This window comes from Ischnura elegans, chromosome 8, assembly GCF_921293095.1.
Source record: "Ischnura elegans chromosome 8, ioIscEleg1.1, whole genome shotgun sequence".
Taxonomy (NCBI): domain Eukaryota; kingdom Metazoa; phylum Arthropoda; class Insecta; order Odonata; family Coenagrionidae; genus Ischnura; species Ischnura elegans.
The window spans coordinates 67,435,355-67,449,768 of record NC_060253.1 but is presented as its reverse complement, the minus strand read 5'-3'; the positions used below and the strand labels follow the sequence as shown (position 1 = coordinate 67,449,768).

The 14,414-nt window shown below is 34.9% G+C and overlaps 1 protein-coding gene across 4 annotated transcripts in view; it reads right to left on the bottom strand.

The window, feature by feature from the left end:
- LOC124163252 (protein PHTF2) overlaps positions 1 to 14,414 on the bottom strand; it is a 118,786-nt gene that overhangs the window by 90,005 nt on the left and 14,367 nt on the right. For 3 of the 4 annotated variants that reach the window (XM_046540023.1, XM_046540022.1, XM_046540024.1), the window contains exons 9-13: positions 8,248 to 8,445; positions 5,402 to 5,447; positions 5,088 to 5,210; positions 4,326 to 4,554; positions 3,818 to 4,046 (exon numbers count right to left, since the gene is read on the bottom strand). In XM_046540023.1, the coding sequence (XP_046395979.1) occupies positions 3,818 to 4,046; positions 4,326 to 4,554; positions 5,088 to 5,210; positions 5,402 to 5,447; positions 8,248 to 8,445 (825 nt within the window). The remainder of the gene's footprint in view (positions 1 to 3,817; positions 4,047 to 4,325; positions 4,555 to 5,087; positions 5,211 to 5,401; positions 5,448 to 8,247; positions 8,446 to 14,414) is intronic. The other variant, XM_046540025.1, reaches the window with a different exon arrangement.

Genomic DNA, 14,414 nt, shown 5'->3' with positions numbered 1-14,414 from the left:
TTATACAATCGTAAAACGTATACTTTATCTATATTTTACACATACTAATTTCAACGGAAACATGACAAAATCAGTAAAATTCTAAAAAATATGTTTTCGTACTTCAAACCACAAATATAAGCCCTTTTGGATTAACGAATCGATAGTTTTCCACAAATATCACCCAACCGGAGTAATTCTCATTTTTTGGAGCTATATAATTCAGGAACTACGAATTCAAGAGACTACCCAGTTTTTATTTCGAAGGGCTTTGCATTTCTTATTCAGTGGAGGCAGGTGTTCCAACGGAGCCACAATAAGGTGAGGGTACGGAAGAAGACCAACCAAGACATCCCGGAAAAGAGAAGATTTATGATCCAACTCTCTCTACGAAACAAACAGAAAATACGCAAGCACATGCTCTAGAGAGTAGCGGTGGTCACGCAGGAAGAGAAAGAGGACGATGTTCGAGCGGTAAATAGGTCGAATACATTTTTATCCAAATCATAGCGTAGAATTATATTTGATCAAATACCGGCATCTTAATCGAATGTTTTGTGGAATCGAATAGACGTGGCGGCTGGAGTGTCTTATCTTCACATTTCATCTGCCGTGGTTCATCAGCCGACAATGGCGGTTTCTACAGCTTATTGGGCGTTGATGGCGTTAACTTCAAGTATAGTACTCCGTCCGTAAGAAGGCACGTGAAGACCCCTTGGCGTTAAGAGCAGACTAACGCCATCATCGAATTTTTCAACACCCTTGAATCATAGCGAAAATTAGCTCTAGGTACTTCGGAAACCTTTCCCAAATACTATACACATACATACAATCACTTAGATATGGCAAGTACGGAAAAGGAAGACCTTGAACAAAAATATATGGAACAAGTAAAGAAGGATGTGAAAGGAGAAATGCGTATGTAAAAAGGGTTAGCTGATAGACACGGTAGTTAAGTTTAGAGCTGCGTCAAACCAAACTAAGGATACATAATGAAAGAATAATGTGAATGCATAAAAAAATAACCATAAATTTTCAAATAGATAATAAAGAAATACATGTAAATGACATGGTTACGATATTTTGTTAAATCTAAGGATTGTTTACCAATGATGATGAATCACTTAGATAGCACCTGCGTTCACTTCCCTCTTCATTACATTTAACAATGTAATAATTTTCTTAGTTTAATACAACTTCTATGTACTTAGCTAAAATAGGATTCACGTGCGTTTTAAGTCAAAAATTAAAGGCATATAAATTATGATGTTACATTTACATGAATTGCTTCCTTGACAGAAGGAAATGCATTATAAATACAAAGACAATGTATTTATAAAACAAGGCATTCCACGTGTAATTCACAGAAAACCGCGCAAAAAAATAATGGCTGTCGGCTCAAAAACTTCTGCCCTCAAAATTGAAAAGAAAATATTAGTTCGCCGAGTATTCGAGGGAAGAGCTTCATTCATGAACACACAGAAAAAAAGCCCACATGTAAAGTATCATGGCACTTCATTGGCGACAAACCCCTTACACGTAGGCAACCCGAAAACCATCAGCGTCAACCGGCGCGGCGTTAAATAAATACGAAATGCTGAGACCAATTGTGAAGCAGTGGTAATTTGCGCAAGAATGGTAAATTGCGCCATAACGATAGAAATTCGATTCTCCATAAAAGATCATTTCCAACAGGCAGCATTAAAACAAAGGGGAAAAGTAAAAGCTCCATTACGAACATACAAAATGCGTAGGAGAAAACGAGGGAGATCTAAATACGATAGTAACGAATAGTGAATATGTAACGCCAGAAGCTTCTACAAATTTTTCGGAGGATGATTAGTTTTCGCTATTAGGTTTTAAATTCTTTCCTTATTTTCAGCGGAGATGCATGATGGTCATTCTTTATGTCTTTCTTTGGCTCCATATCGGTACTTTCAACTAAAATTTAACTAATGAATACGTGAAACTCGCCGACCTAGCCAGACCCAGCTACCAACTAAAGAAAAAAGCGCTCAGAACTTAAGTAGCGTCAAGTTTTCCACTCAGGCGTGTGCAAGTTTAAGGGCATTCACTGGCTAATTGAAGATATGCGAGAGCAGAAAATGCTAATTTATTCTGTTTACCGCAAAAATTGACACCTTCTTTCCAATTTACCGAGACAAGAAAATTCGCACGTAACACCATCAATAGTATTGAGGATAGGCACTTCCTCGTCCTAAATAGTAATAAAACGCGACTTTTTCTCGTTTAGGATAGTGAAAAATTTCGCTACAAGTTTAACAATTTACAAATATATATCATTTCAACATCAAGGTATACAAACCAAATTCAGCACAAGAATATAATATCAGCACCTCGAGAAAATGATTCTTCTGATAATTCCAAATTAATGTCACCTGGAAAATGTTTGTAATATATATCTACAAATTTAACACCCAAATATCCCTTCAGTCTCCAAATATGACAATAAAAATCACACAAACCACAATAGAATGATGTTGTTGATCTCAGACATAATATTGAAAATCAACCTACCTGAAGGTGCCTTATGTACCTTAGATATCTGATTACACCCCATGAAAATGCAGCCAGGGATTACCCAGGGACAACTACTTATACTGAATAGAATTATTCAAGTTAAACGCAAATATTGGAGGCAAGACTCATTAGGGTGGGCACATTGTTTATCGAAACTGATGGTAGTTCATCCCGAGAGATTTCTTTCAGCTTTTTAAGAAAAAGACTCACCATACTAACAGCTTATCACTTCCACTTCCACCCCCACTAACTACTGATTCAAGCAAAAAAATGGACTTTTTGAGACAAAAGTGTTTAAGCATGCTCATCAAATTAATTATGAACCAATGGTATTAAAGATTATGAAACTCATATGAATGGGAGATTTACATAACTTTTGAAAATTATTCCATTACTCAGATAATTCTGCATAATCAGCCAAATATTTTGACTTCTTTCCACTGAAAAAATTTGTGAAAAACTTTCCTCCTTTGAAATGTGGCTTTCTGTGTTCTTTGCAGGTTAATATGAGGGCATAAGACACTTCAAAAAAAGCTTGGACCAAGTATTTATATGAAGTCCATCAGACTTAAAACACTTATCTTAGGGACGCCGGCCTCGGTGGCGGCGGGGTAAAGTCCTCGCCTGCCAAACCGAAGGTCGCGAGTTCGAGTAAGTTACCCTTATCCAGGGCATGGATGTTTGTGATTGTTAAATGTTATCAACCCCGATGTAAAGGCCGAACAGTGCTGTTTTCAGTGGTGTGTGAAATACATAAATAAATAATGGTAAGCAACATAGTCAATGAATTCTTTTTCAGGCACCATAGCTGAAAATAGTACAGCAAAACAGAAGTCTTAATTGAAACAGATAATTGAATATAATTATTCAATTCTACAATATTATTTTCAGAGCACCATACTTCCAAGGCCTTTAAATCAAGATGGGCATTGAATGGCTATTTGAAGAAATGCAAAATTTCTACCTTCATCTCAATGTATATGGTGAGAAATGACAGCTATGGAGGCAACCTTCAAGCAGCATTTTTCACATAAGGTCGGTAGGATGAATGACACATATGAAACTGCCATTGACCCTGTATTTCAGGAGCTACTATCCAAGTGACTATATCGCAAAAATACCAGGATAAAAATATCTTCACCAAGATAAAACTTTTAATTCATAAAAATCATGCAACAAGCCAATTGTTAATGCAAGGGATATTTTCATAGAAATAGGGAATAAATAAAAATAGCTCATCTACAAAGCCCATCACCATGCCAAATCCTTAAAAATATACACAAATTAAAATGCTCACCTTGAGGTAAGATCTAACGGAGAGCCACGTTTTGATATTTCGCACTTTGTTCAACCGGAAGTGCGGAAGGTCTGATTTCCTCGCACGTCGGGAGGAGGTGAGGTGGGAAAATAGTTTTGCAAATAGGAATCGCTGTTTGAAAGTTCGTTCAGCAACAGCAAGGAGAAACACCAACAATGAAGCAACACCCCATCTTCCAACTGCACTAGCAATCACTACAAAATGTTCCCTGTAGGATACAATTCATCCAGACAGTTAAAAAATAAGTACTTGATATACTTGTGAGTATTCAATGAAAAATGAAGACCTGAAAAACTCAAATAACCCTCCCAATGCAATGGCACTACATTACATTGATATGCTATGCTGATCATTAATATTTTGACAAGGAATAAGAAAGTAGCTGAGTACTAACTTCCTGAGGACCCATCATACATGCCACAATCACTGAATATTTTGAGAGTAGTCTTTGAGGATCAAGTCTTCTATAAAGAAAACATCAACTCACCATAAAGTTGGGCCAAGAGCTGCATCAACCAAATTCCCAACAGAAAATACAATAGAATATGCAAGCATAAACAGCTGGAGGAATGGATAAAGAAAATATGGTAGAGATCCCATTGATATTGGAATATCAGGGCTAGTCACAAGTATTGAGGAGGTACCTCCCGAGTCTAAAGCAACAACCAGGCGGTATAAGGAAGGAAGAATGGCCAGCAATCCCCCCATCGCTAACCCTGTAAATGATATCAACGAAAATATCTCAGTAAGTAACACATACATTTCCAATACTAAATTCAAATAGAAATAGAGGGTATCCCATTTATCTTGACCACCCGAAATAACTTTTTGTCCAGATGCAAATTCAAAAATTCATCAAGCAAATGTTCACTTACCGTCCGGGGGGCTTTAATCAGCATGATTGCCTTCTTTGTAGCTTTGCTACTTACAAAGATATGAACAGGAGGAGTTACATGAGAGGAAATGAATTGCCGAATAAAAAATATAGGGTGCCATTTAAAAAAGACATACTGCTGTTCATATCTTTTAAAATAATAAAGCTACAAGGAAGGTAATCATGCTGATTAATGTCCCCCTGACGGCTAATGAACACTTGCTTGACACATTTTTGAATTTGCATCTGGACAAAAAGTTATTTCGGGTGGTCAAGATAAATGGGACACCCTGTACAATAAAAAAAACACATGGAGACATTAATATTTATAGCAAAAGCAATTTGTCAAACAAGACTACCAAAAAAACACCTCACCTCCATAAAAATAATCCATGTTGTCAGGCATTGATTCTACGCGTGCTATTATGGCAGAGCTTATGTCCAGGACTGAGAGATCTGCCTTCTTGGCTTCCCTATTCTCCCAAACAGTGCAACTCACTGAAAGAAAATTGGGGGCAATGTAATGAAAAAAATAAGACAACCTTCAGTGAAATTAAACAACTTTAATCATCAAACATACAACTATGAAATGTTCATAAATGAAAAAATTGTTAGCAAATTTAAAACAGGACAAATTTTTTATGCATGACATTTAAGTTTAAATTATGAAATATGAGGGAATAACAAACCTTTATCAGGTGGAGTGCAACTTGGGCTTAAAATAACTGTAGATGACTGAAATTAGAAAATAAACATTAGCTATTTAATTCTACCATTTTAGGTGATAAATACACAAAAAACAGAAATAGTTTAATAAACCAATACTGAAAAAAGCTATACACTGAGATTACATAAATTTCTAGCAATACATTCACCAACAAAATGAAACCTATGAATGGTTTATCGGATAAACCTGTCAATCTCAGGTTTTTCGCATGTACCGACAAAAAGAGAACTGAATCAACTGAAAATAATTAAGTAGCATTACCCTAACATTATAAAATAATTACTGGAGATTAACAACAATGCTTTACATACACCATTACTTAAGCTGGGATTTAAAAAAATATTCCAATCAAATCGAGTGAAAATTTACTAAAATTAGACAATATATTTGTATTTGTCCCACAGATGAGGAGAAACGTGTATGAGTGAAACTAACATACATCAAAATATTAGCAAAGAGTTACATTTTTAAAGTGATTGAATCGATAACTTGATCAAGACACCCATGTGCATTGACCCAAAGCTGCGGCAAGCAAGCATAAGATAGACAAGCAAAAAAGACAGCGACATGAGTAAACAAACAAAGATAAAAAAGGTTGTCACAGCCGGACGACTTAGTGCAGAGAGCTTGATTGCTATAGCATAAAATTTTCTAAACTAAATTATCTAAACTAGATTCTAAAATTGTGAAACTAATAGAACTAAAAGACTTTTCATGAGATGCATTCCATAACAAGGCACTACTTCAGTGATGATACCCACCCACCTAATCAAGTGCATATCTTACATCTTTACTGACGCGGTGTAAAAATCAGAGGATTTCAATATAGTGAAAAATCTTTACTTCCTATTATTTTCCAGCACAGTTGATCTAAATGCCAAAACTATAAAACAGCATTTCTTTGCTTATTCAAACATAAAAGATGAAAAAATTATATGCCATACATACAAACCACAAGGGACAAATGATACAAAAAAGAAAAGGACAAACATTGATAACATATTAAAAATAAATACGAAGACAAAATATTTTTCAGTGAAAGCTAAAGAAGCAACTCCAACATATTGTAAAAAATAGAATATTAAAATTTGATAATTCTGGGATCAACTTGTTATAATTATTCAATATGTGTGAGCTAATAATGAACTTAATATGAAGTATACTACACATGAGAGTCATTATTTGTACAGAGAAGATACATTCTGAATCGATAAAAAAACTACTCGATCAAGCTATTAACCTCTGACTTAAATCCAATACTATTAATGGAAAAAATTCATTAAGCATTCACAACAAGTTGCAATAAAATTGGTTTCAACCCAAATTTGTGCAAATATACTGTATTTATGAAGGAATACAAATTTCAGAATCTTAAACATATTTCTTTCAGAAATAAATGATATTCTTGAAGGTCAAACTATAGTTATTTTAAGACCTCCTGAAGATGTAAATTAAATCGCATAAAATAGCATGCACTCAATTATTACAAGACATATACTTGCAATTATGATGCTATTTCATACAGTACTATAATAAAGGGCTAACTGCCATAATTAACTTTGATAAGTTCAAAAGGTACAAACTAATATTTCCTTGATTCGCCAACAAATACATAATCCTTATGAATTTCAGAATATAAAACTAAGTGAGATGAATTAATTAATACATGATACATTTTAAATGGAAATAAATCTTACAAAAACCAAAAAACTACCAAAATAACAAATGAAACATCAATGGTCTAATCATCCATTCAATTTATCAGACAAAAATATTAAAAGTATTAAAATATACAACCAACAAAAATGCATTACAGCTTTAGGCCTAAGTTTATCCTAACTTCTAATCTTACATACTATACGTGGAATCTTTCCATAAAACTACATACTAATAATAGCATCCAAGCTCTAAGCACAACCAAATGTCAAAAATATACCTAGTACATATTTCATATGTGCAAAATACAGGTCACAGAGCAAGATAAGTTTGTAGAACTGCTGATTTATTATTCTAAATTTAGATATAAATAAATAACTTAAAAGTTAGCCTCTTTGATGAACAAGTTTTTTTTAAACAACAACCTGATACAAAAGATGCAATGAGTTCATTTTATCTTTGATAGTTCAAGTGCCTTCTCTCTATTGTCATTACTTCCTTTAACTCTTACAATTTAAAAAATTTCCCATGAAATTAAGAATAAACACACTCAACACCCTCATAGAAATGGGTAACCCAAGGTGGTACATATCAGTTACATACAGAGCCAGCATGAAGCACACTAAGAAACTAATTATCAATAATTTTTATTTCGTACATCAACGGAGAAAGCTAACAGTTATTATTCTTCAATTGTCTGAAGCATACATCACTCACTTCAAAGATTTCACCGTTGCAAAAAAACTTTACTTCTTCCATGGGAACATCTTAACACAAAAAGTAACTGGTACATTTCTCCAAATGAGTAATGAAGCTGCCATTTAAGCAATTTTTTGAAGTATTACGAGTAATACACCTCAAAAAGACAAACCTGGGAAACTTTTAGGCTCAAATACAAAGTAATGGTCTAAAAATAATGGGAAAATAAATAATGTCATACCAGAATAAGTGGACACAAAAATTAGACTTTGGGAAAGGGATTTTTTTCTCTCTTTTCGTATTTCAATGCCTCCATGATATACTATTCAATTCAATGGCATGGAAAGTTGCTCTGTATGAGCAATAATTTTTAAAAGGGAAAATTTGTTCATGTGCTTCCCATATGTGTTTTGCAGCACCAAAATAAGTACACTTTTGTTTCCGTAGACTTACCAATTCAAATTCCCATGCAAATGGGTGGTCATTTAGATCCAAGCTTGGGGCCAGCATTGGTGGTGCTAAGCTATCCCCCAATGGATTCACAGCTATTCCATCCTCACTCTGCTCTGCTTCCTCTGAACTATAGCTGCACTCTTCCGAGTTAGTTGTAACACCTATCCACTCCGCAGATGTACTGCCTTCCGTTCCTACCTGTGATGGCACCAACAATTTACACCACTGAACTCACTTTGCCACTTTAATATATCTTCTCATCACTGAATCCACCATAATTGATGAGAGTGAAACACTGAATCATTTAAACAGTAGCACTCGAACAAGTCATTTTTCTTCCATAAAAAAAGATCATAGATTAAATGAATTTTCAAAAATTGCAGGGCATAACTCTGGAATTCAAAATAATAACTATGAATACTTGATTCTAATGATATCAAATCAAAGGACTTGCCAGGAAATTTTTTTAACAAAAGGTCCACTACGAAAATGAAAATAAAGAGAATATTACAACAGATTACATACTATTTAACATAAAAACACTAACACGAGGAGGAACTTACTAATAGAGACAACTTCATGGAATAACCGAGCTTAGACAAATCGCCAGTTCCTTGCATCTATATCTCAATGAATATCTACCATGAAAAAATTACAAATTTAGAGGAATCAGTACAAGCAGGTATTACTTATGATGATACCCATTCTGTCATAATTGAGCGCTCTAATATTTATGGCAATAGAAAGAAAAAAACCCTGGTGCCCTATACCTCTGAATATTTATGTTAATAAATGAGCAACCACAGTAGATAAAGAAAAAATTACATTTCATAATCGTAAAAGCAAATAAAAATCCCATTATTTAAGCTGGTGTCAGCAACAGATATTATACAGAATGTAAAAGTAGTCATGTAAAGGTAGCAGAATTATCCAAAGTTGATTTCCTCTGCAATTTAAAGAATATATCAAAAAATACACTGACAGCATTTTCTCAAATCCTCCATAAATCAATGAAAGCTTATTGATGCTAACCCAATGACCCAAAGTGAACCAAAGTCGCCATATTTGTTTTACAAGAAGTTGCTCCTGTAGCTCACCCCACTTTATCCAAACAGCCTATGGTCTTCACCGATTGACAGCTTGTTAACAGCTAAATGATCAAACTCCATGGTCCCACCATAGTTGTAAATACCGAAAATGGTCAAAAATCTTTTCTCAGAAAATATTAACTTGAGATGTGTTCAAAATGTAGACAATTAGGTTAACTCAAAATGTATACAGTGAGTCCTCGTTCTACATCACCCCGTTTAACGTCATTTCGCGATAACGTCACAAAAATTTTGAGACCGTCATTCGTTTATCGCACCTACGCTTCGCGATAACGTCAAGTCTTTTAAATTTCGCACGAGAAAAAATGCCAAGCGGCGGGCGTTGCAGGTCGTTCGTTTTGCGGGCGGTAATACAGTCAGTCTAAACGAAGTGTAAAACGGTGTGTTTATTGTTAATTGCTTTTTTGGCTTTAGCAAATTTTCTGCAAAATGAGTTCTTAAGTAGGTGCGCAAGGTTTTACTTGACATAATGGCTTTCAGGAACCTAAAAAGTGATTTCAAGGAATTTTTCCGTGTAGAACTTGGAGTTTTTGTCGTCACTTTTTTCGTCGTGTTCACAATAATTTTGGTTCCTGTAACTGCAATGATGTCTCAGCGATGATGATGCCCAGGCGTCGCTCGCACAGGCAACCACCATAGCGAAGCCGAAAAGCAAACGCGGGAAGATACAAAAAAGGATAAGGATATACATCACTGCTGCTATTGTCGTCGATGAAGACAGGAACTTGTATTTATGCCATAGTTTGGCATTCCCATCGTAAAAAATATCCCAGATAGGATACGCTAAAATTTTTTCGCGTAGGAATTGTGAGGTCTCGGAGCCGATATTCACTTTTAACATTGTTTCTTATGGGATATTGTGTTTCGATTAACGTCATTTCGTTTATCGTCACATTTTTCAGGAACGGTAAGCGACGTTAAACGAGGACTCACTGTACATAGGATGAATTCATTTATACGTAAAAATTTGGTATTAAAATAAATGACACATTAAAGCAAGAGACACTGTGGTACAGTATAGCTTCCATAATCTAGGTATTCTAATGGAGTGGCAAGCCCAAAGATATAATTGAAAGGGATCAATAAAATTGCAGGGGATAACTCTGGAATCGTTCATGATCATTTTCTTAGAAATGTCTACATGGATATCCTTTTCATGCTTTTTCTCCACCTTATAAATCCATGCCATTGAAAAATTAGTACTCTTTGGGTTGGGAAGGAGAGGAAAGGAGGTACAGGGGTAGTAAAGAAAGAGTAGGGAAGAGTTTGGAGGGAATGGCTACGGAGGGAAATGAGTGGTGGATAATTAAATGTATGGTTTATCAAACAAAAGACAATCTAGGATCTACCATAGTAACTTATAATATCAAAAGGGGATAGGAGAGTTAATACTACTGCATGATTAAGAAGAATACAATAAGAGTTAAACCAGGTACAGAGCCATTGCCTGGTAATATGAAATATGTTAGTAACTCTTGCATACAAATTAAAAAATATATTTTATTAACAACTAAATACTACCATAATTTTATGCACATAATACCTACCCAGTAAGACTACATACTAAGCAGCAGGGTCATTTCATGTCAATTGGTCTGCTGGTCCCCGTTTGGCCATCACAGAACATTTTAACTAATTAGGGCACAAATTAGATTAATTGAACTAAGGTTTGTGTGTTACCATAAGAAAATACAAGGGGCCATTAAAACATTTATTCCCAGGGATATATGCATTCAAACCCTAACTTTTTTTCGAGGTGTTCGTTTTTGTGGCATTTTTTGGAGATATAATCTCAATTTTGATCATTAGAGCAGAAAAACTTGTACATCAGAGTGGTATTTCATTTTTCTAAATCAAATATTTGCGTGGATGCAATGCCTCAAAGTTGCCAGAAATTCTGAATCCTGCTATAGCAGGACACGACATAGGGTTAAAAATGTGTAACTTAGTAAGTATGTATTGTGTAAATGTCAATGATATTTTACCTACCATAAAGTGAAACATACATCATCATGTAGTAATTTTTGCTTACAACATGAAGGAACAATGACAGAAAGGCAATGACGGACAACAATTCTGGTTTACAATGCAAAACAAGCAAAAAGAAGAGTATTGTAATGAAAACAATGGCATTCAGTTGTATGCGTCATCGCTTCCGATGTTTCGCATTAAGTACTTATCGATTGTGTCCATAATGTGTGGGTAATTTGATTTGTGAAGTAACTTACGTGCCATCGCTCCCGATATTCTTCTTGAGTAATAGCCCTGATCAACTGTGTCAAAATTTTGTGTTATTAATTAAATTATTATTAAAAGGGAACATTACATTTTAGGTGTGTCATCGCTCCTGATTTCCTTTGCGGGTACTCATCCGGACAAGTTTGTTTGTACTTTTGAGTGCTCATTTGATACAAAATATACTACGGTATGATTGTTTGTAGAAAATTTCATAAAAATCTGTGATGGTTCAGTGAGACACTTCACTGAAATCAGACCACTTGACATGGAATAGCCCAGCATAATTTAATAATCCATATTCATATTAACATGCATAATGCATATCCCAAATTTGCCAAGTATTGGTCATTCACTTTCCACCTCTGGTAAACATATTGACTAAGTGGAATAGGGATTGCCTTAGCATCTGCGAGTATACACTTTCATTCTCACATTGGTGAGAATCTCTCAGTCGCAGGTCCTTTCCTTCCCCTCCAGCATGTAGTGAAAGCTTATGAGGTATTCATCGGTATCTTATTATTTTTCAACAAAACTGACTTCCTTACATTATTGAGCACTTCAAAACAATCAGGCTTGGTCATGTGGCTACAGCAACATTCAACACCTCCTTTTAGATACACTTTTAGTTTCGTAGCCTTGCGTAAAATATGAACGACAGTCACATAAAATAAGCATAAAAAAATGTTCATCCATCCATAAAATCCATCTGGTTACTAACAGATTTTCACCCAGAAAAAAAAATGCATTTACATCCCTTAATAATACGCACCCAATTTACATAAGCATTTTTGCAGAAAAAATTGACTACTACACATGGACATTTACAGCCTGTGACGAAAGAATAAATCCAATTAATTAACTAACGTCAGCACAGACAAAAAGAAGCACAAAGTTCACCTTCCCTTTCAAAGTTCATATTAAAGAACTAGGGAATATCTGAGAGAAATTAAATTATTAGCAGTATTCACAATCAATAATTGGTTAATTATTCAATAAATAATTCAGGTGCTGGTATGCAAATAACTAATTCCACATGTTTTATACAAGAACATGTTATGCGGAATGGGGATACTATGAATGAACACCAAAAGCATAGGTAAAACCCACACAAAAAGTGATTAAATTTATACAAGGCATGCATATTTCACAATTAAATAGCAATGATAATTATTTTCACATGAATCATAAGCAAGTGTATTTCCAGAAATAAGACAAACACCAGAGGTGAAAAATAGAAGTTAGTGATTACGATCAAGTTATCTGTGAAGATTATACAGTTACTTAGGAAGCTGTGATAACAGGAAACCATTATTCTTTTAATGTTCCTGCAGACCGTGGGTGAATTCAAAGAAATTCATAAGTGCAATTGTGTGACCTCAAAGAACAAATATTAGTGAGAATGTGGCTTTGATGAAAAAAGTTGTCATTTATGATGACTAATTAACATTTAAGCTGTGAAGCTGAATCTCCCCTCCTGGGCACAGACTGCAGTGGGAAAATGAACTACATTAGTGGGTCAGGGGTGTACTTCATTTCGTACTAAATGACATGCTGGTGGGTTACGCCTAGGTTCATCTTTTTCCCACTTCGTAGAGGTGACGCTACACTCATCAGCCTTCCACTGATGGTAACATGCTCTTTATTGTGAGACCCTCCCACCACATTGCCTCAAGGATGTGGCACAAGCCCACTGCTACAACTAAGCCCTGTTAATCCTGGGGTTTTGTAACCTGGACATTAGACTGAGACAATTATTAGCTGGAGCCACCTCTGAGCGGAAGCCATGGGGTGCCAAAAACTTTTTTTCAACTTTAACTGTCAAACTCCATACTGAAGTGATAGATAGTATGCATAAACACTTTAAGTTTTATATCTTTATCATCTCATTTTTCAAAATGGAAACTGTAAAATGAAAAAAATATGTAAATCCATAGTAAATTTTCCATCGCTAAGGGAGGTAATTGGGTATGAACTAGCTGTGGGTCATGCCACAGCAAACATGTTATTAACCCCAAAATAAGTCCAAGACCCTTTCCTTACCACATGAAAAGTTGGAAGCACCACTTTTAAAACATTTCTTTACTCTAATACCTATTTCTTTCATTCAATGCAGCATTGACCACAGATTAATACTATGGGGAACCTGCGGGATAAAAGATAATATGCACCATTCGAAAATAAAAGGTCTGAATTTAAATTTATCCCATGCAAGCAGAGCACCACAAGGGGGATGTATAGCACAAGTTGTTCTGTTTGGATACCCACAAACATACAAATAATCCCTACTTTTACATAATTTACCAAAGGAAAATGCAAGGATTCCCTTTTCCAAGGTGGGATGTGATTCTTACCAGGCAAACCCATTTGAACAAAATAACTAAATAATGTTTACGAAGTCAATTTTTGTTATTAAAAAGCGATCCTAGGAAAACATGATACCACTTATCTCCTCAATTTACCTTGACTGGCAAATGCTAGCAGTATAGGAACATAAAAGTCATCCTAGGTTGCATGATTATTTTAGCACTTTTTTAACTTTCCCAATCATTCAGCTCCAACTACACTAGCAACTAACTTCTGCAACATCATGTAGTTAACACTAACAAAATATTTCAATTAAGTTTCACAAATAATTTATATCAATTTTCAGAATAAAATTGGGGCTTTCCTGCACTAACATTATAAAAATTCTTCAAGTTTTTCTTCTAATTAGCCTGATGAATGAAAACCCAATAAAATAAAATGATACCACCACCTCCTTCACCGTAACCCTCCATCCCCTTAAGGAAAGCAAGAAATGTAATGACTTTTAATTAGTCA